The 24,912-nt window shown below is 38.1% G+C and overlaps 1 protein-coding gene and 1 pseudogene across 1 annotated transcript; both read left to right on the forward strand.

The window, feature by feature from the left end:
- Positions 1 to 2,586: 2,586 nt before the first annotated feature.
- Positions 2,587 to 6,045, forward strand: LOC119520825 (annotated as a pseudogene).
- Positions 6,046 to 12,176: 6,131 nt separating this feature from the next.
- LOC119520777 (required for excision 1-B domain-containing protein-like) lies at positions 12,177 to 18,922 on the forward strand. The gene is made up of 2 exons (XM_037818711.1): positions 12,177 to 12,234; positions 18,210 to 18,922. Exons 1-2 carry the CDS (start codon positions 12,177 to 12,179, stop codon positions 18,779 to 18,781), a joined length of 630 nt encoding a protein of 209 aa, XP_037674639.1. The 3' UTR covers positions 18,782 to 18,922.
- Positions 18,923 to 24,912: the final 5,990 nt, after the last annotated feature.

Consider the following 24,912-nt stretch of genomic DNA (forward strand, 5'->3'; position numbering starts at 1 on the left):
CAATTTGCAAGATTTTAAATTATGCCATTTAACTCTTATTTTTCTTCCTCCATAGCCATCTATTCTGGTTTGCTAATGCTGCTGTTAAGTAAAATACAAGAAATTGATGGCTTTTATAAAGGAGTTTTATTTGGTTACAAAGTTATAGTCTGAAGGCCATAAAGTGTCCAAGGTAAAGTGTGATGGTTAGGTTCATTTGTCAACTTGGCCAGATGACCCATCTGTCTGATCAAGCAAACACTGGCCTAACAATTGCTGTGAGGATGTTTGAGGCTGGTTGATAAACCAACAGGCTGGTTTATTGGATCATCAGTCAATTGACTGCAGCTGTGACTGATGACTCATCAAAGGGCGTGCCTTCCACAATGAGAGAATGCAATTGGCTGGATTTGATCCAATTAATCAAGTTAAGACTTATAAGCAAGACAGATGGAGGACCTTCACTTCTTCTTTGGCTGCCCAGTGAAGCATTTCCTGAGGAGTTCATCGAAGTTTCTGGTTCATTTCCTGAGGAGTTCATTGGACATCTTCCTTGGAGTTGACAGTTTGCTGACAGCTCTACAGAATTTGGACTCATGCATACCCACAGTTATGTGAGTCACTTTTACAATTTGATAATCAGAGACACCTCTCATTGATTCTGTTTCCCTAGAGAACCCTAACTAATACAACTTGGTACTGGGAGAGGTTCTTGAGAAACAGAATCTTAAAATGGACTTCTACAATTTGTTTTCTACTCTGATTAGATTCAGAGGCACTAATGACTCTATTTCCAATAATCAAGAGGGCACTGACAGTCCATGGCATGAGTTGGCAAAGGAAATACACAAAATAGCACCATTTGATTCTCCTAATCATACTCTAGTACTAAGCAAGGCTCTGGGTGACAGTGTTTTCGACACTTTCATGGAGTTTTGCAGTATTAAGAGGTATGATGTTGGCTGGCTGCTCTTAGATACTTTGGATACAGTTGTAAGAGAAAGGGATGAGCTAAAGGCTTCAAATTCAAAACTTAAATGCCGTATGACAGATGTAAAGGTTTCCATGTGTGCCTTGAGAGAAAATCTTATTTCCTGTGCCCGCAGACTGGAAGTTTCTGAAAACCAGACACAGTCTCTCATTGTGTGAGTAGCAAATTTACAACATAAACAAAAATCTCAACCTCTCAGGGTGTCTGCTGTTAAAGTAAAGGCATTGATTGGAAAAGAATGGGATCTGGAAACTTGGGATGGGGACATATGGATTGATAATAATAGCAGTGAGGACATTGGAAACCTGGATTCTGCTGGGTCATTGTTAGATTTACCTGTAGAGGGCTGTCCTGAGGAAACAGCTTCCCCACCTCCAGTCTGCCCTAAGGAGACTGCCACCCAACCCCCACCTATGGAGATTAACCCTTCAGTGCCTGCTAATCCTGTAATCACCTCCCCTGAGGAAGCAGCCACCACTCCTTTGTCTGGAGAGATTAATCCTGTTTTAAGAGACGAAAATGCAACAGAATGTCCTGAGGTGAATGGCTTGAGGGATAATTCTAACTCTTTTCATGACCCACCTCCACTGGAGTTTTTGCTTCAAGACCTATAACTAGGCTCAAGTCCCAACAAGCCCCAAAGGGTGAGGTACAAAGTATGACCCATGAGGAAGTATGCTATACTCCAAAAGAACTGTATGAGTTTTCCAACTTAGACACACAGAAACCAGGGGAATATGTGTGAGAATGGATATTAAAAGTGTGGGATAATGGTGGAAGGAATGTAAGGTTGGATCAGGCTGAATTTACTGATATGGGCCCACTAAGCAGAGATTCTGCATTCAGTGTTGTAGCTCAAGGGGTTAGAAAGGGTGTTAACAGTTTGTTTGGGTGGCTGGCTGAAACATGGATCAAAAGGTGGCCAGCATTACCAGAGGTTGAAATGCCAGAACTGCCCTGGTATAATGTGGAGGAGGGGATTCAAAGGATTAGAGAGATTGGAATGTTAGAGTGGATTTATCATGGAAGACCTGCTCACACAGCCCTGGAATCCAGAGGACACACCTTTTACCAGGACTGTAAGGAATAAATTTGTGAGACTAGCTCCATCATCCTTAAAGAGCTCTGTAGTCACCTTTCTCTGTAGGTCAGATATTACTGTAGGAACTGCTGTCACTGAGCTGGAATCCTTAAACACAATAGGGATAATCGGGTCCTGAGTCAGTAGAAGTCAAGTGGCTGCAGTTAATCACCACAGACAAGGTGGGCATGGCTACCATAATGGAAAACAGGCTCAAAGCAGTGATCAAAATAATATGACTCACAGAGACCTATGGCTTTGGCTAGGGGATCATGGAGTACCAAGTAGTAAAATAGATGGGCAATTGACTAAATTCTTGTTTGAACTATATAGGCAGAAGAATTCTAGGTCATGTGAACAAAACTCCCCCTTGAATTACAAAAACAGACAGTCACGCCCCCTTAATCAATTCCCAGACTTGAGACAGTTTACAGATCCAGAGCCCCTTGAATGAAAGGAAGGCCAGGTACACTTGGGGAAGGACCCTGTTACACTGCCAAAAATTTATACTGTTAATATTCCTCCCAGCCTTCCCCAGGGGGACCTACGGCCTTTTACCAGGGTGACTGTGCATTGGGGAAAAGGAAATGATCAGATATTTTGTGGATTATTAGAAACTGGGTCAGAAGTGACATTAATTCCTGGAGACCCAAAATGTCACTCTGTTCCACCAGTCAGAGTTGGGGCTTATGGAGGGCAGGTGATTGATGGAGTTTTAGCTCAGGTCCATCTCACAGTGGGTCCAGTGGGTTCCCAGACCCATTCTGTGGTTATTTCCCCAGTGCCAGAATGCATAATTGGAATAGACATACTCAGCAACTGGCAGAATCCTCACATTGGTTCCCTGACCCCTGGAGTGAGGGCTATTATGGTGGAAAAGGCCAAGTGGAAGCCACTAGAACTGCCCCTGCCTAGCAAAATAGTGAACCAGAAGCAATACTGGATTCCTGGAGGGATTGCAGAGATTAATGCAACTCTTAAGGACTTGAAGGATGCAGGGGTGGTGATTCCCACCACATCCCCATTCAACTCTCCTATTTGGCCTGTGCAGAAAACAGATGGGTCTTGGAGGATGACTGTGGATTACCATAAGCTCAACCAGGTGGTGACTCCAATTGCAGCTGCTGTTCCAGATGTAGTACCATTGCTTCAGCAAATCAACACATCCCCTGGTACCTGGTATGCAGCTATTGATCTGGCAAATGCTTTTTTCTCAATTTCTGTCAGCAAGGACCACCAGAAACAGTTTGCATTCAGCTGGCAAGGCCAGCAGTTTACATTCACTGTGCTACCTCAAGGTTATATCAACTCTCCAGCCCTATGTCATAATATTGTCCACAGAGACCTTGATCATTTCTCTCTCCCACAAGACATCACACTGGTTCATTATATTGATGATATGTTGATTGGACCTAGTGAGCAAGAATTAGCAACAACTCTAGATTTGTTGGTAAGGTATTTGCATGGCAGAGAATGGGAGATAAATCCAACAAAAATACAGGAGCCTTCCACCGCAGTAAAATTTTTAGTTGTCCAGTAGTGTGGGGCCTGTCGAGATATTCCTTCTAAGGTGAAGGATAAGCTGTTGCATCTGGCCCCTTCTACAAGCAAAAAAGAGGCACAATGCTTAGTTGGCCTCTTTGGGTTTTGGGGACAACATATTCCTCATTTAGGTGTGCTACTCCAGCCCATTTACCAAGTGACTAGAAAAGCTTCTAGTTTTGAGTGGGGACTGGAACAAGATGAGGCTCTGCAACAGGTCCAGGCTGCTGTGCAAGCTTCTCTGCCACTTGGACAAAATGATCCAGCTGACCCAATGGTGCTGGAAGTGTCAGTGGCAAATAGAGATGCTGTTTGGAGCCTTTGGCAGTCTCCTATGGGAGAATCACAAGGCAGGCCCTTAGGATTTTGGAGTAAAGCTTTACCATCCTCCACAGATAACTACTCTCCATTTGAGAAACAGCTGTTGGCTTGCTACTGGGCCTTAGTAGAGACAGAACTCTTAACCATGGGCCACCAAGTTACCATGAGACCTGAGTTACCTATCACGAGCTGGGTGTCGTCTGACCCACCAAGCCATAAAGTTGGGCGTGCACAGCAGCACTCCATCATAAAATGGAAATGATATATATGAGATAGAGCCCAAGCAGGTCCTTAAGGTACAAGTAAGTTACATGAGGAAGTGGCCCAAATGCCCATGGCCCCCACTCCTTCCACCTTACCTTCTCTTTCCCAGCCCACAGCTATGGCATCTTGGGGAGTTCCTTACAGTCAGTTGACAGAGGAAGAGAAGACTCGGGCCTGGTTTACAGATGGTTCTGCACGATATGCAGGCACCACCCGAAAGTGGACAGCTGCAGCACTGCAGCCCCTTTCTGGGATGTCCCTGAAGGACAGTGGTGAGGAGAAATCCTCCCAGTGAGCAGAGCTTTGAGCAGTGCACCTGGTTGTTCACTTTGCTTGAAAGGAGAACTGGCCAGAGGTGCATCTGTATACTGATTCCTGGGCTGTTGCTAATGGTTTGGCTGGATGGTCAGGGACTTGGAAGGAACATGATTGGAAGATTGGTGACAAAGATGTCTGGGGAAGGGGTATGTGGATAGACATTTCTGAGTGGGCAAACAACATGAAGATATTTGTGTCCCATGTGAATGCTCACCAGAGGGTGACTTCAGCAGAGGAAGGTTTTAATAACCAAGTGGATAAAATGACCCATTTTGTGGATACCAATCAGCCTCTTTCCCCAGCAACTCCTGTCATTGCCTAGTGGGCTCATGAATAAAGTGGTCATGGTGGTAGGGATGGAGGTTATGCATGGGCTCAGCAACATGGACTTCCACTTACCAAGGCTGACCTGGCCACAGCCACTGCTGAGTGTCCAATCTGCCAGCAGCAGAGACCCACACTCAGTACCTGATATGGCACCATTCCCTGGGGTGATCAGCCTGCTACCTGGTGGCAGGTTGATTACATTGGACCACTTCCATCATGGAAGGGGTAGCAATTTGTTCTTACTGGAATAGACACATAGTCCAGATATGGGTTTGCCTTCCCTGTATGACATGCTTCTGCTAAAACTATGATCCATGGACTTACAGAATGCCTTATCCACCATCATGGTATTCCACACAGCATTGCTTCAGACCAAGGAACCCACTTCGCAGCAAATGAAGTGAGGGAATGGGCACATGCTCATGGAATTCTGTGGTCTTACCATGTTACCCATCATCCAGAGGCAGCTGGGTTGATAGAACGGTAGAATGGCCTATTGAAGACTCAATTACGGTGCCAACTAGGTGGCAGTACCTTGGAGGGTTGGGGCAGTGTTCTCCAGGAGGCTGTGTATGCTCTGAATCAGAGTCCACTCTATGGTGCTGTTACTCCCATAGCCAGGATTCATGGGTCTAGGAATCAAGGGGTGGAAACAGGAGTGGCACCACTCACTATCACTCCTAGTGATCCACTAGGTAAATTTTTGCTTCCTGTCCCTGCAAGCTTAAGCTCTGCTGGTCTACAGGTCTTAGTTCCAAAAGGAAGAGTGCTTCCACCAGGAAACACAACAATAATCCCATTGAACTGGAAGTTAAGACTGCTACCTGGCCACTTTGGACTTCTTATGCCTCCAAATCAATAGGCAAGGAAGGGGATTACTGTACTGCCTGGGGTGATTGATCCTGACTATCAAGGGGAAATAGCACTGCAACTACACAATGGAAGTAAAGAAGAGTTTTCCTGGAATACAGGAGATCCCCTAGGGCGTCTCTTAGTACTACCGTGACCTGTGATTAAAATCAATGGAAAACTGCAACAACCCAATCCAGGCAGGACTACCAATGGCCAAGAAACTTCAGGAATGAATATTTGGGTCACCCCACCAGGCGAAGAACCACGGCCAGCTGAAGTGCTTGCTGAGGGTAAAGGGAACATGGAATGGGTAGTGGAAGAAGGTAGTGATAAATATGAACTATGGCCATGTGACCAGTTACAGAAATGAGGACCATGATGACATGAATATTTCCTCCTTGTTTTGTTATGATTATGTTTGTATTTGTCTGTAAAGCAAACATCTGTGCTTTCTTCTCTGTTTTATCCCCTTATCATATGCCATAAGCTGCAATGTTCATTTTGAAGGTACGGTTTTAGGTGATGTGTATAACCGCCAAGTTGACAAGGGGTGGACTGTGATGGTTAGGTTCATGTGTCAACTTGGCCAGGTGACCCAGCTGTCTGGTCAAGCAAACACTGGCCTAACAATTGCTGTGAGGACTTTGAGGCTGGTTGATAAACCAACAGGCTGGTTTATTGGATCATCAGTCAGTTGACTGCCACTGTGACTGATGACTCATCAAAGGGCATGCCTTCCACAATGAGAGAATGCAATTGGCTGGATTTGATCCAATTAATCAGTTGAAGACTTATAAGCAAGACAGATGGAGGACCTTCACGTCTTCTTTGGCTGCCCAGTGAAGCATTTCCTGAGGAGTTAGTCAAGGTTGCTGGTTCATTTCCTGAGGAGTTCATCGAACACATTCATCGAAGATCCCAGTTCATTTCCTGAGGAGTTCGTCAAAGTTGCTGGTTCATTTCCTGAGGAGTTCATTGGACATCTTCCTTGAAGTTGACTGTTTGCTGATGGCTCTACAGAATTTGGACTCATGCATACCCACAGTTACGTGAGTCACTTTTACAATTTGATTATCAGAGACACCTCTCATTGATTCTGTTTCCCTAGAGAAACCTAACTAATACATAAGGCCTCAGCAATCAGGTACCTTCACTGAAGGATGGCCATTGGTGTCTGAGAAACCTCTGTTAGCTTGTGAGGCACATGGCTAACATCTGCTTGCTCACAGGTGGCATTTCAAAATGGTATTCTCCAAAATATTGCTCTTGGGACATTTTGTCTTCTCTCAGCTAGCTGCTCATCCAAACATCACTCTCAGTTGCTCTCCAAAATGTCACTCACAGCTGCTCTGCTTCATCTGTCTGTGAACTCTTTTATATGACTCCAGTGATCCAATTAATACTCACCCTTAATGGGTAGGGTAACACCACCATGGATATTATCCAATCAAGTATTTCACTTACAGTTGATTGAGTCACATCTCCATGGAAACAAAGGATTACAATTGAATTGACAATAATGTGTCTACCCCCACAAGATTGCATTAAAGAATATGGCTTGCTATTGGGGACATAATATATACAAATCAGCACACTTCACTTCCTGGACCCAAGACAAACATACAATTTCCAGATACAACAGATTCATCTACCACAATATCACAGAAAACTTAAATCCTCTCTATAAGAGTAGGTAAGTACAAGATCCCATCAGAATCAGTTACAGTCATGGTCTGTCCTAAAGCAAAATTCCCCTATGGCTGTGAACCTGTGGAACTTAGAACTAGTCATCTGCTTCCAATATATAAAGGCGGGAAAAGCATAGGATAAACATTCCCATTGCCATAAGGAGAAACTGAAAGGAAAATAGGGTTTAAGGGACCAAAACAGTTACTAAAACTCACAGGGCATACTACCATAGAATTCAAAGTCTGAGAGTTATTTAGAGAATGGCATTTTATCCTTGGGGCTTGAGAAAGCAAGATTCCAATCCTTTACAAGGACCTTTGTGCTAGCCCTTTTCTCTCCAAATGCTGGTGTGAGTGCTCCAACATATCCACGCTTTAGGGAAACACCTTCTTGACCCCACCCTCCCCTCAAATATAGGGGAAGCAAATTGACTGTTTTCCATCTCTGGGGCAAATTATGAACCCCTTCAGAAAAGTGGGGTCATGACCAGGCTTCCCCCAAACCCTGGAGAATGTGTTCCAACCTCTCTGAGGCCTGGTGTGACTGTGCTCTTCATAAACATCAAGAGTATCCTCTGCTTCTGGAGCAAACCCACCCTTTCCAAATGTGTGAGCCACTCCATTCTTCCTGCCCAAAGACCTCTTGACTCAAGGCCTCAACTTCCATGATATGTCCTTGAAGAAATTTTTCCTACAATTTGTTCCTTCTCTGGCCCTCCAGTCCAGACCAGCTGTGGTTCTGTCTATACAGATATCACAAAAATTCTGTAGGCTTAGCATGCAGTTTACAGTGGTAAAAACTATCAGACAATAGGACTTTCCACAGATCCTTTGATGAAACCTCCATTTCCATCCTGTCTTGTACTGAAATGGTGCTCAGTGCCATGTTTGGTTATATCCTCATATGGTGCTGTAGCCTCTGAATTTTCACATTCTGGAAGCCCAGAAGTTTCCAAACTATCATTTTCTGGTTTCTCTTTACCCAAGAGTTCATTTCTCTGCTTATCTCTGTCCTGTTTCACTTTACTATAAACTTCAAAGAGAAGCAGGCTACATCCTACACATGTAGCCTGGATAACTCCTCAGTTAAGTATCCCAATATGTTGCTTTCAAATTCTTCCTTCCTTCTGACTCCAACACACAATTTTGCCAAAATATCTGTCACATTAAAACAAGGATCACATTCTTTCCAGTTTGCAATGACAGTAAACATTTCTGTATAAGCTTAGACCTTATGGCAGCCTCTCAGTCCTTTAAATATTTCTCTACTCAAAAAAGAGAGCTATCTTTAGAGTCCATATTTCTTTCAACAGTCCATTCAAAGCAATTAGGCCTTTGGTATCAAGCTCCTCACAATTCTTCCAGACACTTCCCCTTCTCCATTTAAACAGCTATTCACACATATTTGGTATTTGCAAACTCAGCAGCACCCCACTTCTCTGGTACCAGAATTGGTTCCTGTTTGCTACTGCTGTCATTATGCAAAATACCAGAAACAGAATAGCTTTTATAAAGGGAGGTTATTTGGTTACAAATTTACAGTTTGAAGGCCATTAAGGGTCCAAGGTAAGGCATCAACATAAGTATACCTTCAGCAAAGGATGGCCAATGGTGTCCAAAAAACCTCTCTTAACTGGGAAGCACATGGCTAGTGTCTGCTGATCCAAATCCTCTCTCAGCTCCTGTGTGTTCCTTAAAATGCTCTTTTGGCATTTTGTCTTCTCTTAGTTTCTCCAGAGCAAGCTCTGGGCTAGCATCTCTGAAGCATTAGCAAAAGTCTTCTTTTAATAGTAGCCTCAAAAATTTTTCTCTAAGCTGCAGCTGCTCCACAAAATGTTTCTCTCATCTGCTCTGAGATCCTTCTGTTTGTGAGCTCTTTTATAGGACTCCAGTGACTAAATCAATACCTACCCTGAACAGGCAGGGTCCACATCACCATGGAAATAATCCAAACATTGTACTCACAGTTGATTGAGTTGCATCTCCATGGAAACACTCAATCAAAGGATTCCAATCTATTCAACACTAATACTCCTGTCCTTTGCAAGATTGCATTAAAAAGCATGGTGTTTTGGGGGACAAAATACATCCAACCTGGCACAGATGGTTAAAGAGATAAAGGATACTAGAATACTCTAGAAGAGCAGAAAGAAGAATATGAAAGGATAGAAAAGACCAGATTTTATATAAAAGAATGATACCATAGATCAAATTTAAAATATACTAGAGACACACAACAGCCGATTTGAAGAGGCAGAAGAAAGAATAAGCAAATGATAGGTCAGAACAACTGCATTTGAACACACAAAAGAAGACACAGTGATAAAATTGGTTAAATTCGAAATGGATCTCAAGTAAAAGATTGATAACACAAAGCATGTAAATATAAGAACGTTGTTGTCCCAGAAGTAGAAGAGAAGAGTAAAATGTCAGGAAGATTGAGGAGATATTTGAAGAAAATGTCACAACCCTTATAAAGACATATTTATGTAAATCAAAGAAGCCAAGTATACTACAAATAGAAAAAGTCCAAATAGACCTTAACCAGGATGCATACTACTCAAGGTTAAAAGCTGAAGAGGAGAGAGTACTGAAGGCAGCAAGAGAAAGCAATTTACCACAAGCAACAGAAGCCAGTTATGCCCATCCTCAGGCATGTCTTTTGATTTTGTGACATAACTACATTAGCAAACATTAGGAACTTAAGTTTCAAATTTAAGAAAACTCAACACTATCAAATTGTCTAGCCTCAATCTTAAAGAAATTATAAATTATATTATGGGATAGATACAAAAGGAAGGAAAGAATGAAGATCACATATTTTGGGGTAAAAATATGATATTGCTGTAAAAGCTGCCATGAATCATATTCTAATGGTAATGAGATTGCTATTTTTATTCAAATTGGATGTGTTGGAATGTTACCACCACTGTCAGATGTTTATACAAAAAAGCAATATGTATAATTAATAATGTAAGAAAAACGGTTTACCAAAAGAGCATGTATTCATAAGATACTGAAGAGCTTGCATAATAATGATAACAATGTGATTCTGGTTAAAGGTAAGTTCAATTTTAATAGCATTTACCAGACATAGGATTTAACTTAAAAGGAAAAAGATATGTTAAAGTTGTAATCATAAAGCAGTGAAGAAGAGCAGGACATTTCAAGATGCTATTATCTCACATTTCACATACATATATATGAAGGGACTAAATCCTTAAATTCATAAACATCTACAACAATGTATGAGAATGTGTTAAAATATAGGAAAACATGAAAACAACTTGAATATCTTATTGATTTTATAAGTAGAACACCATTGAAGGTACTTACACAGTAACCAAAATACCAGTTTCTTATCCATAATATTTGGAAACAGATTTTGATTACAATATTATGTGTCTAAATGGAACTAGAAGTCATTTAAATCACTCTAGGTGATAGTAAAATTAAAGGAATTATTGTTGGAAGCAAAAATATGAAGAAATGATATGTGCTTAAAATGTTAAAAGAGGAAGTTTTCATAAATACTTTGAGATAAGATCCATAGAATCCCAAGCAATTTACATGTATGTTTACATACAAATGCATATATGTAATAATAATATCAAAATTAATTTGTGACTCTGTGTTTTTAAAACATAACACATTGGAGGTAACTTTGATAGAGTTTGCCCTGTTCATTCCCATCTCTCTCTAATCCAGGTCCTTTACCTGAACTCTTGTAAACTTCCAACCTAATTTCTGTTCTTACTCCTTAATTTCAGAAAATCATGGTCTTACCTGAGAACTACATTGTCCCCAAATTTGCACTCTTAGGCAACTCATATTCTGGTTCCAAACATATAGATGGATACTGAGATGTTACACAAAGAGTTTTGATATTTATAATATTCCATCCCATGATAACTGAGCATCATATATTTGAAAGATTGTGGTAGTTTGGTAACTGATATATTGACTGCTGCCAGGGGCATACCATTCTTGATCCAGCACATAACACACTTGAGGATAGTGGCTATTATCAAAATGGCAATAAATAGCAAAACCAGGCACTGGAAGTCTTTGGTTAGCCATTGCAGCCACCCATTAGTTGAAAGCTAGGAGTAAATATTGCAGGAATTTTAGGGAATGGGGTATTTTTTGAAAAACCTTGCCCTATATTTTGAAACACATTGATCTCTTGAGCCATTGTTTATATACTGATTTTAGGTGTCTCAAATTATTAATGTATATGCAGCAGGAGATATTTATTATGGCACAGACACCCACATTTTGCAATGTGGTAGTCTAAGGCTGGCAGTTATCCAAGATGACCTAGGCCAGGGATTTTTCCAAATTTGCTTTGTTTTTTTATGAGTGCAGTGCAGACCTGTAAGTTTCCCTGGCCAGGGTGCTGGCTCCACTCTCACCAGTCACAGCAGACTGTCTTTGAGCTGGTTCCCTGAGGTAAAAAGAAACAATCTGTGCTGGGAGCAAGGAAGGATGCTTGACCTGGCCCCAATTGCAGAATTAATGTGCAAATTTGCACTACTGAATAAAAGCTCCAAGCACAGATAAACTAGTAGCAGGTATGAAATGTAGTGAGGCTGACAACAATAGCAAAAGAGACAGAGACTTTTGGAGTTGGAGGTGCTCAGAATACTGGAAAAGGACTGGGCTTCAAGAAAAAGGGGCACATAGAAAACGATACCAACTGCATCTCTGACTTCCAAACCTGAAGAGCTTGGGTCTGTCCCTGAGAAAGGTTTTTTTTCTTCTTTTCCTTTCTTGCTCTCTGACTCTTTATCTTTTTACTTTTCAATAACCCATGAGAGCTCCTGATACAGCATTGCTGCAGGCAAAAGTGGAAATAATGTTTTCTGAAGGTAACTATTCAGGTGAAAGAGATAATAGCCTAAATAGCATATCCTAGTCTGTACTGGGACTGGCAAAACTTGGGGGATGGAGAAAGCCTTGAAAAGGGATTTTTTTGTTCTCCTTTTATTTTTGAAATAATATTCTAAGTAGCTCATAAAAAAAAATCTCAGATATTTGCAATTGACCACTGGACCAAGCAAAGGAAGAGCTTATATTGGTCTGAGAGACAAATCAATGAGTCTAGTGGGGGGAGACAATTCCCTAAAGGACATAACTTTCTCTAGAAAATGGGGTGGCTGGGCCCAGCTCAAGTAGCAGCTCTCCTTCAGAGACTCAGACCTCAGGGTCAGCAAAACACAAACCAGCTTGATACAGTCATGCCCCTGGCAGGGACAGGATCTCCAGAGAATTAAAGACTCTGGTGACACCCCTTTACACTAGTAGTGAGCTGTGTGCTGACAAGCATTACCTGCTGGACAGGATAGGGACAGGACAGAGTCTAAAGTCTTCACAGGCGGTTCTGAAAACCTGTGGGGTCTCATTCTCAAGGAAACTCCATACCCTCCTCCTGAGAACTAGGACTATTTTTACTTGGAAAATCTGATTGGGAACAATCATATCTGGGCAGATCCTCTCACAAAAAGTTTACATAGAGAAGCAGGGCAAGAACCAGAAAAACAAGAGGTGAAAAATTCTGATCAACTAAACAGAAGCTATGTAAGAGATCTAGAATAAATTAAACTGAACATCAAAGAATAGAGAACGAAGCCAACCAACAAGAAAACCCTAGTTAAAAGAGTGAAAATGAGCTCCTGAATAAACTAAACAAGAAAATCACATACCTAGGCAGCTAAAATTAATCAGCCATACTAGGAAACACAAAAACATGGACCAGCCAAAGGAATAAACTAACACTTCAGCTGAGATACAGGAATTGAAACAACTAATTAATAATCAAGCAAATATTTTGAATAAATTAAAAAATAAAATCCATGAGCTGAGAGAAGATATGGCAGAAGAGATGAAGGATATAAAGTAGACATTGGTTGAATGTAAGGAGGAACTTAAAAGTTTGAAAAAACAAATGGCATAAATTATGGGAATGAAAGACACAATAGAAGAAATGAAAAACACAATGGAGACTTACAACACCAGATATGAAGAAGCAGAAGAAAGGACAGAAGAGAGGACAGAACATGTGAAATCCTACACACAAAATTGATATTCTTTAAAACTTTGGTTTAATCACAAATGAAGAGAAAAGTTCCTTCAGTCTTTGTTCTGGGAAAGATTGAATTTATAACTTTAATTTCTACAATAGAAGAAAGACTATTCAAGTTATCTATTTTTGTGGCATTAATTTTGGTAGTTGTGACTTTGAATAAATTTGAACATTTCATCTAAGTTGTCTGAATTGGTGGCAAAGATAATTTTATCATTCTATTCCTATCCATTTAATAAATGTTGAATCCATCAAGATGTCAATTCTCTCATTCAAGTTTTTGATAATTTGCCTCCTTTCTTTTTCAGACTGCATAGAAATTTATCCATTTGTGGATTATCTCAGGGTATTAGCTTTTGGTTTCCTTGGTTGTATATCATATTCAATGGAGTTTTACTCAGTTTTATTTAGTCTTGTTTTCTTTCTTCTGTAGCTTATTTGTGTTAAATTTGCTTCTACTTTTCTGCTTCCTGTGAACCTGTTGTCACTAGTTTTAATCTTTTCTTTTTTCTCAATGGAGGTGTTTAGTGTCATACATTTCCCTACGATTACTTCTTTGGAACTTGATCTTACAAATGTTGCATTTATTTTCATTAAATACATTATAAACCCTTTTTATAACCTTTTTAACCCATTGGTTATTTAGCAGTGAGTCATTTAGTTTCCAAATATTTAAAGTTTGAGCTCATATATTTCTATTATTGATTTCTAATTTTAATCTATCATCACCAGAAACCATATTTTGTATGATTTCAATTTTGAACTTTCTTAAAACTATGCTTTACATTTGCATATTTTCCATATGCAACTGTAAAATAAATGTGCATGCTTCTATTTTTTAATAGTGTGTTCTATAAATGATAATTAGGTCAAGTTGATTATTGAGAGTGTTGTTCAAATCTTCTGTATCATTACTGATTTTCCTGTCTATATAATCTATCAGTCTTTATGGGAACACTGCTAACATTTTCATAAAATATTATGCAATTATGTATTTATTCTTGTATTTTTACTATATATATACATATATATATATATGAATTTGTGTGTGTCTGTTCTGTTATTAGGGGCATACATGTTTAAGATTGGTGTGTCATCTTGATGATTTGACCCTTTCAGAGTTATGAAATGACCTTTATTATCCCTGGTAATATTCTTTGCCCTAATGTCTACTTTGCCTGTTATTTATATATCTTCAGTTTTCTTTGTGTGTGTATGTTGTATAATTGCATATTATTTTGCCATATTTTTATTTTAAGCATATTTTTCTTTATATTTAAGTGGGGTTTTTGTAGACAGCCTATTTGTTCTTGCATACTTATCCAAGCTAACATTTTTCATCTTTTAATTGCGGTGTTTAGACCATTAACATTTGTTATAGATGTGATTAAGTTTATACCTATCAACTTGCTTTTGGTTTTCTATTTTTCCCATCGATCTTTGTTAATTTTTCTTCCCTCTCTGCCTTCCCTTAGATTAATTCAATACCAATTTCTAATTTCATTTTATCTACATTTTTGGATTATTATATGCAATCCTTTTAAATATATATTTTAACTTAATAAATTCTACTAATCCAGCCATCTTTTATCTCTTCCTAAACCATTTAAGAACCTTTACATTTCAGTTTTTTGTGTATTTCTCCCTGCCTTTTCTGCTATTTCATTTCACAATTTATTTTTCCATATATTATTAACCTGTACCGTGTTGTTATATGTATTTAAACAAGCATTGATATTTTAAGGAGATTTAATAATAAGAAAAAGTCATAATTACCAATACAGTCACCACTTCTTATGTTCTTTATTCATTTATGTCAATTTAGAGTTCCCTCTACTGTCATTTTCCTTCTGATTGCTGAATTTCCTTTATAATGTCTTCTTGTCTTTGGCTGATTTTGATTAGCTCTTTATTTTTACCAAATAGTTTTGGTATAGTAGGCCACTTGAAGTTGTGTAATTGCCCACTTAAATTATATTTATTTACCTTTATTCACATTGTGATTGATTTTGAATACATTCTGTTACTACATCAAATTCAAAAAACTTTTATTCTTCAATGTCTTATCTGATAGTGATCCCATCTAGTGCATTAATGTCATATATTATATTGTTTAAATCATTAGAAGTTTGATTTTGTATTTTTATATTTTCCATGTTTCAAACTACATTTATATGTGCACATAGATTGCATGTGCATTTGACAAAGCAGCAAACAATTTCATGGAGAAAGTATAATCTTTCAACTGGATATCCAAATGTAAAAGAATGCAGTTGGAATTCTACTTCACACCATGTACAAAAATTATCTTAAAATGTAAATAGTCCTAAGTCTAAGAGGCAAGTTATAAAAATCTTCAAATGAAACATCAGATTAAATATTTGTGGTCTTGGGTTAGACAGTGGTTTAATATTCATATGTATTTGACACTACAAACTTTGAGAAATGGTTTGGTAAGAGACCATTTGAAAATGCATTAAAATTATAAAGTTCTTTGGCAAAATATTTAAAATATGAGGGAGACTGACTTATGAGAAAAATTATTTGAATTGAAACAAATATATGTTATCCATGAACTTAAATTTTTCAATTTCAAAAAGCTGTCACTTCTCCAAAATTCACACCAAATTAGAGTCATAATTTGATGAAATTGGTAAATAAGTTATAAAGTTTCTATAGATTATTAATTGACCAAGGCAAGTTAAGATATACATGAAGTAGCAAAGAACATGGCCAGTCACATTCTTTTGAGAATTAAGACTAATATTTGTCTAAATAATGAGAGTAAATATATATGTAAGGGGATAATCAAATAGACAAAATGAACAGAGCAAAAAATGAGAATTCATTAAATTTATGAACTGGTTGAATTCCTCAAAATTCACCACGAAATTTATCTGAATAACTTCATTGAAAGAGTTTGCAAAAGCATGATGCAAATATGTGAGTAGATATTTGGCATAAACACATCCTATAAATGCACTCATACCCAGCATATATAAAAATTATCTAAAAGATACTGCAAAAAGATCTGGAATCAAATTGAAATGTGTGGAAGACTTGAGTAATCATTTCACAAAAAGGATACTCAAATGGTGGATGATAACATCAAAATTGGATCAATGGCATCACAGAAATGCTAATTCAAATCTACAGGAAATTGCAACGTTTACATCTGGATATTGTTTTAAACATTAAATCTAATAAATTAATGGAAACATTTCCTATCAGTTTTATTTGTGTGCATATTCATGACCCCCTTCTCAAACCCCTCCATCCCTCTCCCTCCAAGTCCCTTATTCTTCTGTCAAACAAATGAGTAAGATGGAGGTTGTGAGCTTTACTAACAGTTTTACCTGTGCCAACATTATGTTATTCTCACCAATCCCTCCCAATCCCAATGGCTCTCCTGGGTCTACTGGCACTACTCACTTACTACTGAGATCCATCTCTCTACTTTTTTTATAACAGTAAGTCCAATAAAGAAGGCCCTTTCTAGCATTTTTTAATTTTGTATTGTGTATATTTAGTTTATATAGTGATCATTGATTTTTGTCCCTCCAAATTCCCTCCAAGGAAACGTGAGCAACAGATCAGATTGCTGAGGTTTTGCATTACCCAAATGTTAATCTGAAATAAAACATGGAGTTCAGAAAACAAAAAGGACTATAAAGGGCTACTGTGAACAACTGTATTCCAATAAATTAGGTAACCTAGATGAAAGGGACAAATTCATAAAAACCAGAAGCTACCTACATTGACTCAAGAAGAAATAGATCTCAACAACACAATAACTAGTAAAGAGATTGAATCAGCAATGAGAAACCTACCAAAAAACAAAACTCCATGTCCAGATGTCTTCCTGTGGGAATTCTACTAAACAGTCCAAAAAGACATAATTCCAATTTTTCTCAAACTCTTCCAAAACATTGAAGAATGGGGAACACTCCCTAGCTCATTCTTCAAAGCAAACATCATACTCATAACAAAGCTGGATAAAAATACCACAGGAAAAGAAAATTAGACAACAATGTCTCTTATAAATATAGATTTAAAAATACTCAACAAAATACTAACAAATTAAATCCAACAGCATACTAAAATATTGATATGCCATTATGAAGTGTCATTTACCCTGGGTATTCAGGGTTGGTTCAACAAAAGAAAATCAATTATTGTAATACACCACATTGAAATGAAAGTAAAGCATACATACACACATGATCCTATCATTGGATGCAGAAAAGGCATTTGACAAAATAGAGCACATTTTATTGATAAAAATATTTAGAACATTAGGAATAGAAGGAAACTTCCTCAAAATGACAAATGACATACATAAAAAGTCCAGAGCTGACATCTTAATGGTGAAATATGGAAAAATTACCCTGTAAGACCAGGAAAAAGAAAAGGATATCCAGTGTCACCACTGTTATTCTGCATTGTACTGGAAGAAATTTCCTGAGCAATTAGGTAAGAAAAGGAAATAAAATACATCCACATTGAATAGGAATCACTAAAACTTTATTCTCAGATGATATGATACTGTATACAGAAAATCCTGAAAAGTCCACAGCAAGCTCCTAGACATAATATATGAATTTAGCAAAGTGGGAGAGTACAAGATTCTCACTCAAAAATCAGTAGGGCTGGAGGAGCCGGCGTGGCCCTGGAAGGAAGCCTCGCTCCAGGCGCTGGTGCAGCGCGTCCACGAGTTACAGGCTGAACGCGCGCGGACCTTCCGCCGGCTGGACGAGTGAGTGCGGGGCGCGGGGGTAGCCTCGCCGCCGACGGGGGGCGTGCCCGGGGCTGGGCTGGGGAGGTTCCCAGGGCGCCTCCCCCCAATTCCCGACGCGCCCTCGGCGTCCCGCACTCCCGGGGGCCCTGGAACACCCCCGGGGTCGTGGAGCGCAGGGTGTCAGCGCGCAGGGCCGGGGGCCCCGGAGCCGTCCTCAACGCCCGCCCGCCGCAGAGGCCACCGGCAGTACCTGCGCAGCGGGCCGCCCCACGCCTTCCCCCGCTTCCGCGCCACCGTGCACGAGGTGACCCAGGCCTTCGCCGCCGCCTCGCGGGAGGTGCTGGCCCTGGAGGCCGAGCTGGCCGGGCCGCGCGCGCAGCCGCTACTCGCCGACCACCTGCGCCGCCTGCAGCGCCTGGAGCAGACGCACCTGGCCACGGTGGCCCTGCTGCAGCTCACGGGGACGCCAGAGTGGCTGGAGGCGCAGGAGGACACCCCAGGGCGGCAGGAGCTGAGGACTCAGGTAATTAAAACCATGGAGGCAATCAGCGACGTTCTCCAGGACCTCAAGTTTGATGCGGAATCTGCCGAGTGATGGCGGCTCCCCGGGGACCCGCCGAGGGAGATGGGAAATGCGGCGGATGGCGGCCAGCCCAGCCCGGGACCGCCAGCTGGCCGGGGTCGCGGCTCGCGGGCCTCCGACCCTCCCCCCCGGAATAAAGAGCCCTTCTAGGCAGCGGCTGCAAAAAAAAAAAAAAAAAAAAAAAAAATCAGTAGGGCTTCTATGAACAAGCAATAAACTATCAGAAGATGAAATAAAGAAAAAAATCCTTTCACAATAGCAACTAAAAGAAAATAAAATATCTAGGAAAAATGTAACCAAGGATGTAAAGTACTTGTGCAGAGAAATATAAAAAGCAATGCTAAAAGAAACTGAAGAAATTTAAATTAATGGAAGGCAATATTGTTCATGGATTAGAAAACAAAATATATTTAGAATGTCAATACTACCCAAAGCAGTTTATAGATTCAATATAATCTCAATCAAAATTCCAACAACCTTCTTTGCATAAATGGGAAATCATCAAATTTATATGGAAGAAGGAGCCCCAAATATCTAAATCAATCTTGAAAAAGAAGAATGTATTCAAAGGACTCACACTTCCTGATTTCAAAGCTTATTACAAAACCACAGTAATCAAAACAGCATGGTATAGGCACAAGAACAAACATATTGAATAATGGAATTAATTGAGAACTCAGAAATCAACCTCCACATTTGTGGTCAAATGATTTTTGATAAGGTGGCAAAGACAAATCAATAAAGGAAGAGTAATTTCTTCAACAAATAGTGCTGGGAAAGCTGGATATCTATTTGCAAAAAAGAGGACCCCTACCTCAGACCACATATGAAAATCAACTCAAAATGGATCAAAGTCCTGAATACCAGAGCTAGAACTTTAAAAATCATAGGTGAAAACTTGAGGAACCATATTCAGGAACCTGTGTTAGGCAAAGATTTCTTGGACATTAAATCCAAGTACAAGCAAAAAAGAAAAGAAATAATAGATATGTGAGACTCATCAAAATTATAATTTTTTTCTTCAGAGGACTCTATCATGAAAATAAAACAAAAACTTACACAGTGTGTGAAAATATTTGAAATCCACTTGTCTGATAAAGGATAAATGTACAGAGGAATTCTGCAACTTAACAAAAAGTATTGAAAGGAAATCTCTCTTAAGAAGATATGCAAATGGCCAGAAAGCACCTGAAAAGATGCTCAACATCAATACCTATCAGGGAAATGTAAATCAAAACCATAATGAGATGCAATTTAAAACCCATTGAAGTGGCTGCTATTTTAAAATGGAAAATAAGTGTTGTAGAGGATGCATAGATATAGAAACACTCATTCTTTACTGGTGACCCTATAAAATGGAGCAGCTGCTATGGAAGATACTTTGGAGGTTCTGCATAAAGATATGTATAGAAATACCATAAAACCTTGCAATCTCCCTACTAGGTAAGCACCCAAAAGAATTGAAAGCAAGGACTTAGCCAGATATTGGAAAACTTATATTCATAGCTGCATTTTTCACAATTGCTGAAAGATGGTTGCTACCCAAGTGTTCATCAACCAGTGAATGGGAAAATAAAATGTCACATATAAATACAATTGAGTATTATTCAACTGCTAGAAGAAATGATGTCCTGATACATGTGACAACATGGTTTACCATTCAAAAAGTTGGGAATAGGGAATGGGAAGTTGAGGCTCAAAATGTACAGGGTTTCTATTTGGAATGATGGAAACATTTTGGTAATGGATGGTAGTGATGGTAGCACAATATTGTGAATGAAATTAAGAGCACTGCAGTATATATCTGAATATGGTAAAAGGAGGAAATGTAAGACTGTATATATGGTTACAGGGTAAAAAATTTTAAAAAATTCATTGAACTACATTATGCAAAAATGAGCCCTAATAGAAAACAAATGAAATATTAAAATTTACCTTGTGAGGCAAACATTACAAGACAAACAGAGAAACAAGAAATGATTGACCATCCAAAGGAATAGGCAGAACTTCAATATAATCTATGAAGAAATCCATACCAAGGCAAAGGCATTTGAAAAATTAATCATCAATTTGATCAAAGAGCTGAAGGAAAACAAGGAAGAGAACTCAAAGACATAAGGAAAATGATGGGACAATATGAGAATAACAATAAGAAGTATATATTTTATAAAGGAATAAATCAGAAATACTGCAGTTGAGGATCACAACTGAAATGAAAATTCCTTAGAGAGATTCAAAAGCAGATTAAATATAGAAGAAGGAAGAATCAGTGAACTCAAAGAAAAGAAAACAGAAATTATTTAGGCTATGGAGCAGAAATAAAAAGGTTAAAAAGGGAAAAATGGCCTAAGGGGCCAGTGGGACAATATCAAACATGCCAAGATATACATCATGTGAGTTCCAGAAGGAGAAGAAAGAATGGGGCAGAACAAATCTGTAAAAGGCCTCCCAATTTTAATTAAAATCATAATTAAATCATATATCATAAATATTTATTTTCAAGAACCTCAATGAATCCCAAACAGAATAAACACAAAGAGGACTGTGCTCAGATACATTGTAGCCAAACTGCCAAAGCCAAGGACAAAGAGTGGAGACTACAATAGAAAATCAATGTGTTGTGTAAAAAAGGAGCCCCAACAAAATTAAGTGCAGATTACTCATCAGAAATAATGACAGCAGGAAGACAGACAAAACATTTAATTTGCTGAAAAAGAAATACTGAGCAAGAATATTTTATACAGCAAGACTGTATGAGGGAGAGATTAAGACATTCCCAGATAAGAGAAAGCTGAGGATATTTATCATCACAAGATATGCCCTAAAAGCAATGTTAAAGGGAGTTCTTTATACTGAAAGAAGAGTACACTAAACATTTGATTGAAGCAGTATAAAGAATAAAGAGAAACAGTATGGATTGTATTATTATTTTTGTATTTTTCTACATAATTCCACTTTTTGCTTGTTATGGGCTCTAAAATTCAAATGAGGTAAAAGTAACAATAAATCTATGGTTTTGAACATACAATATATAAATATACAACTTTTTACACCTACAACAAAAAAGTGTTTTTTGAGGGGTGTAGTAAAAATTTTCATGTATTTAATATGAAAATTAAATTGGTACAAATCAAACATGAGTTTTATAACTAGTATGTGACCTTTCTATTATAGAATTTATAATAAAATTCTGCATGCACAGAAAGATCATGCAGAAAATAAGGAATTCTCCTATACTCAAACTGATTTGCAAAGTTTTTTCCATATTAACAATTAGTGTGCTATCTCTGATACAAATTATTAAAATGTATTATTAAAATTGTACTATTAAATATAAACCTAGTTTACATAAGAGTAAACTTTGTGTTTTAAAGTCCTATGTTGTGTAATTTTTATTCTAGTAACATATATACAACTTAAAATTTCCCTGTTAATGTCATTCAAATATATAATTCAGTAATGTTACTGACATTCAAAATAATGTGCTCTCATCACCACCATTCATTAACTGATACCCTTCCATCAGCAAACAGATATTCTAACCCAATCAATAATTAACTCCCATTTTCTATACCCCACCCCAGCTCCTGGTAAATTTATTCTAGCTTCTGAATTTAGGCTTATTTCAATTATTTCATATCAGTGAGATCATACAATATTTTTCAATTTGTGTATGCTTATGATGTCTGCATGTTCATCCATGTTTTGCATTTTCAGAAATCCATTCTTTTTATTGATGAATAATTCTCCAGTGTATATATATATATATTTTGTTTATCCTAACATCAGTAGAAGTACACTTCAGCTGCTTCCATCTTATAACAACTTGAATAGTAGAAATATGAACATCAGTGTGAAAATATCTGTTTGAATCCTTAGTTTCAATTCTTTTGTATATCTTTTGTGTATATACCTAGAAGTTGGATTGCTGGGTAATATGGGAATGTATAATTAATTTTCTGAGAAACTGCCAAACTCTTCACAACAGAGATTGCATAATTTTACATTCCCAGGAACAATTAACAGTGTTCCTATTTGTTCATGTCTTCTGTTACTTTCCATTTTTTAAAATAGTAGCCATTCTTGTGTGTGTGAAATGATAAATCATAGGGGTTTTGATTTGCATTTCCTTCATGACTAATAATGTTCAGCATATTTTCATTTACTTGTTGACCATTGGTTTTCTTCTTTGGAGAAATATGCATTAAGTGTTTTGCTCAATTTTCATTTGGGTTCTTTGTGTTTTTGTTGATGAGTTTTTGAATTTCTTTATATATTATACATATTAAACACAGGATATTTAGTTTTCAGATATTTTCTCCATTTTTGTAGGTTGTATTTTAATGCAATTTTATTGAGATATCTTCTCATACCAGATAATCATTCAAAATGCACAATCAATAGTTCAGAGTATCAGCATATTCATTTATCACAATAAATTTTTGAACATTTCCAATGCTCAAAAAACTAAAAATAGCAATAAAAATGCAAATAAGAAAGAACACCAAAAACATCCCATACACCTTATCTCTACCTATTATAAATTTATTTTTGTCTATTTTCTTACTCGTCTATCCATACGCTAGATAAAGGGAGTGTCAGTCACAAAGTTTTCACAATTAGTCATACCATAAAAATTATATACTTATATAATGATCTTAAAGAATCAAGACTACTGGATTAGTTCAAGAGTTTCAGGTATTTCCTTCTAGATATTCAAATACACTAAAAAATTACAAATTGATTTGTATATAATACACAAGAGTTAAATCCAGAATGTACTCCAAAATCTCTTTGAAATCTCTCAGTCACTGGAATATTATTTTGTTTCATGTCTCTTTCCTCTTTTGGTCCTAGAAGTCTTCCTCATTCCCTCATGCCAGGGAAGGGCTCAACCCTGGGAGTCATGTACCTTAATGCCAGGGAGATTAAAACCCATTGGAAACATGAATGACATAGGTGGTGGGCAGTGAGTTTACCTGCAGAGTTGGCTTAGGAGAGAGGCAACATCTGACCAACAAATGAGGTTATCTGGGGATGACAGGTATAATTATAAGTAGGCTTAGCTTCTCCTTTCCAGGAATAATTTCATAAGGGCAAGCCCTGAGACTGTGGGCTTGGCCTATTAAATTTTTAGTCGCCAGTGCTTGTGAGAATTATCAGGAATTCCCTAGGTGAGAAAGTTTAATATTTCCAAATTTTCTCCAGTCCATCAAGGGGGTTTTGCAAGTACATTTTATTCTCTTCCCAAATTACTGTAGGAAGTATTGAGGCATCACACTAATCTGTAGAAATCAACAAGATCTCATTCCTTACTCAAGGATACATGCAGTTATGATCTTTGAATGAACTGACAATACAAGTAAAATTAGATGGTGTGCTAAAGAAAATGTCAGTTTTGCACCAAATAAACATCTCTTCCTTTGGTGTCACACGGAGGTTGAAGTTTTAAACCACAGTCAATATAATCCTTATCCTTTATTCTGATTTGACTTAGTCCCAAACAAATCAGCTTCATTCATATCTTTAATTGAAATATGATTTCTCTTTTGGCTATTGAAACAGTTTCTGTTTGGGGTAATGCTGACTTTCATAGCTGCAGAGCTCTAGCTCTGAGCCTCAGTTGTCATACAGGTACCCAAAATTCAAGGGCATGAACAAGTCATACCCATACAACCCAGCATCTCAGAATTTAGAAATAACCATAACAACTCAGGAATATATGTGACTGCTTTCAGAGCTTACAATATAGGAAATTTTACAATAAGTCTTCCCCTGATAACTTATGAATTCAAATTCAATTCTCAGGGTTTGCACATTATACTTTATCCATATTAGTGAGGTAATATAACATTTGTGGTTTTTTTCTGGCATATTTCACTCAACATGCTGCTCTCAGGTTTCATTCACCTAGTTTTATATGTCACAATTTATTCCTTGCAGCTCTTCAATAATCCATTGTATGTATACATGACAGTTTGCTCTTCTGTTCATCAGTATATGTACCCTTAGACCACTCCATGCATTGTAAATCCTGAATACTGCCATCATAAATACCAGTATACAAATGGACATTTGTTGCCTTGTTTTCAGTTCTTTCAAGCATACACCTAAAAATGGAGTTGCATGATCATATGGGAACA

The sequence above is a fragment of the Choloepus didactylus genome, chromosome 26, assembly GCF_015220235.1.
Source record: "Choloepus didactylus isolate mChoDid1 chromosome 26, mChoDid1.pri, whole genome shotgun sequence".
In the NCBI taxonomy this organism is placed as follows: Eukaryota; Metazoa; Chordata; class Mammalia; order Pilosa; family Megalonychidae; genus Choloepus; species Choloepus didactylus.

What these genes read in the sequence shown, in the direction of transcription:
- LOC119520777 (XM_037818711.1), top strand. Translation starts at nt 12,177, where the DNA reads ATGAGAGCTCCTGATACAGCATTGCTGCAGGCAAAAGTGGAAATAATG. An exon ending in GGAAATAATGTTTTCTGAAG is followed by an intron (nt 12,235 to 18,209) that starts GTAACTATTCAG and finishes TGGACGAGTGAG; the next exon opens with TGCGGGGCGCGGGGGTAGCC.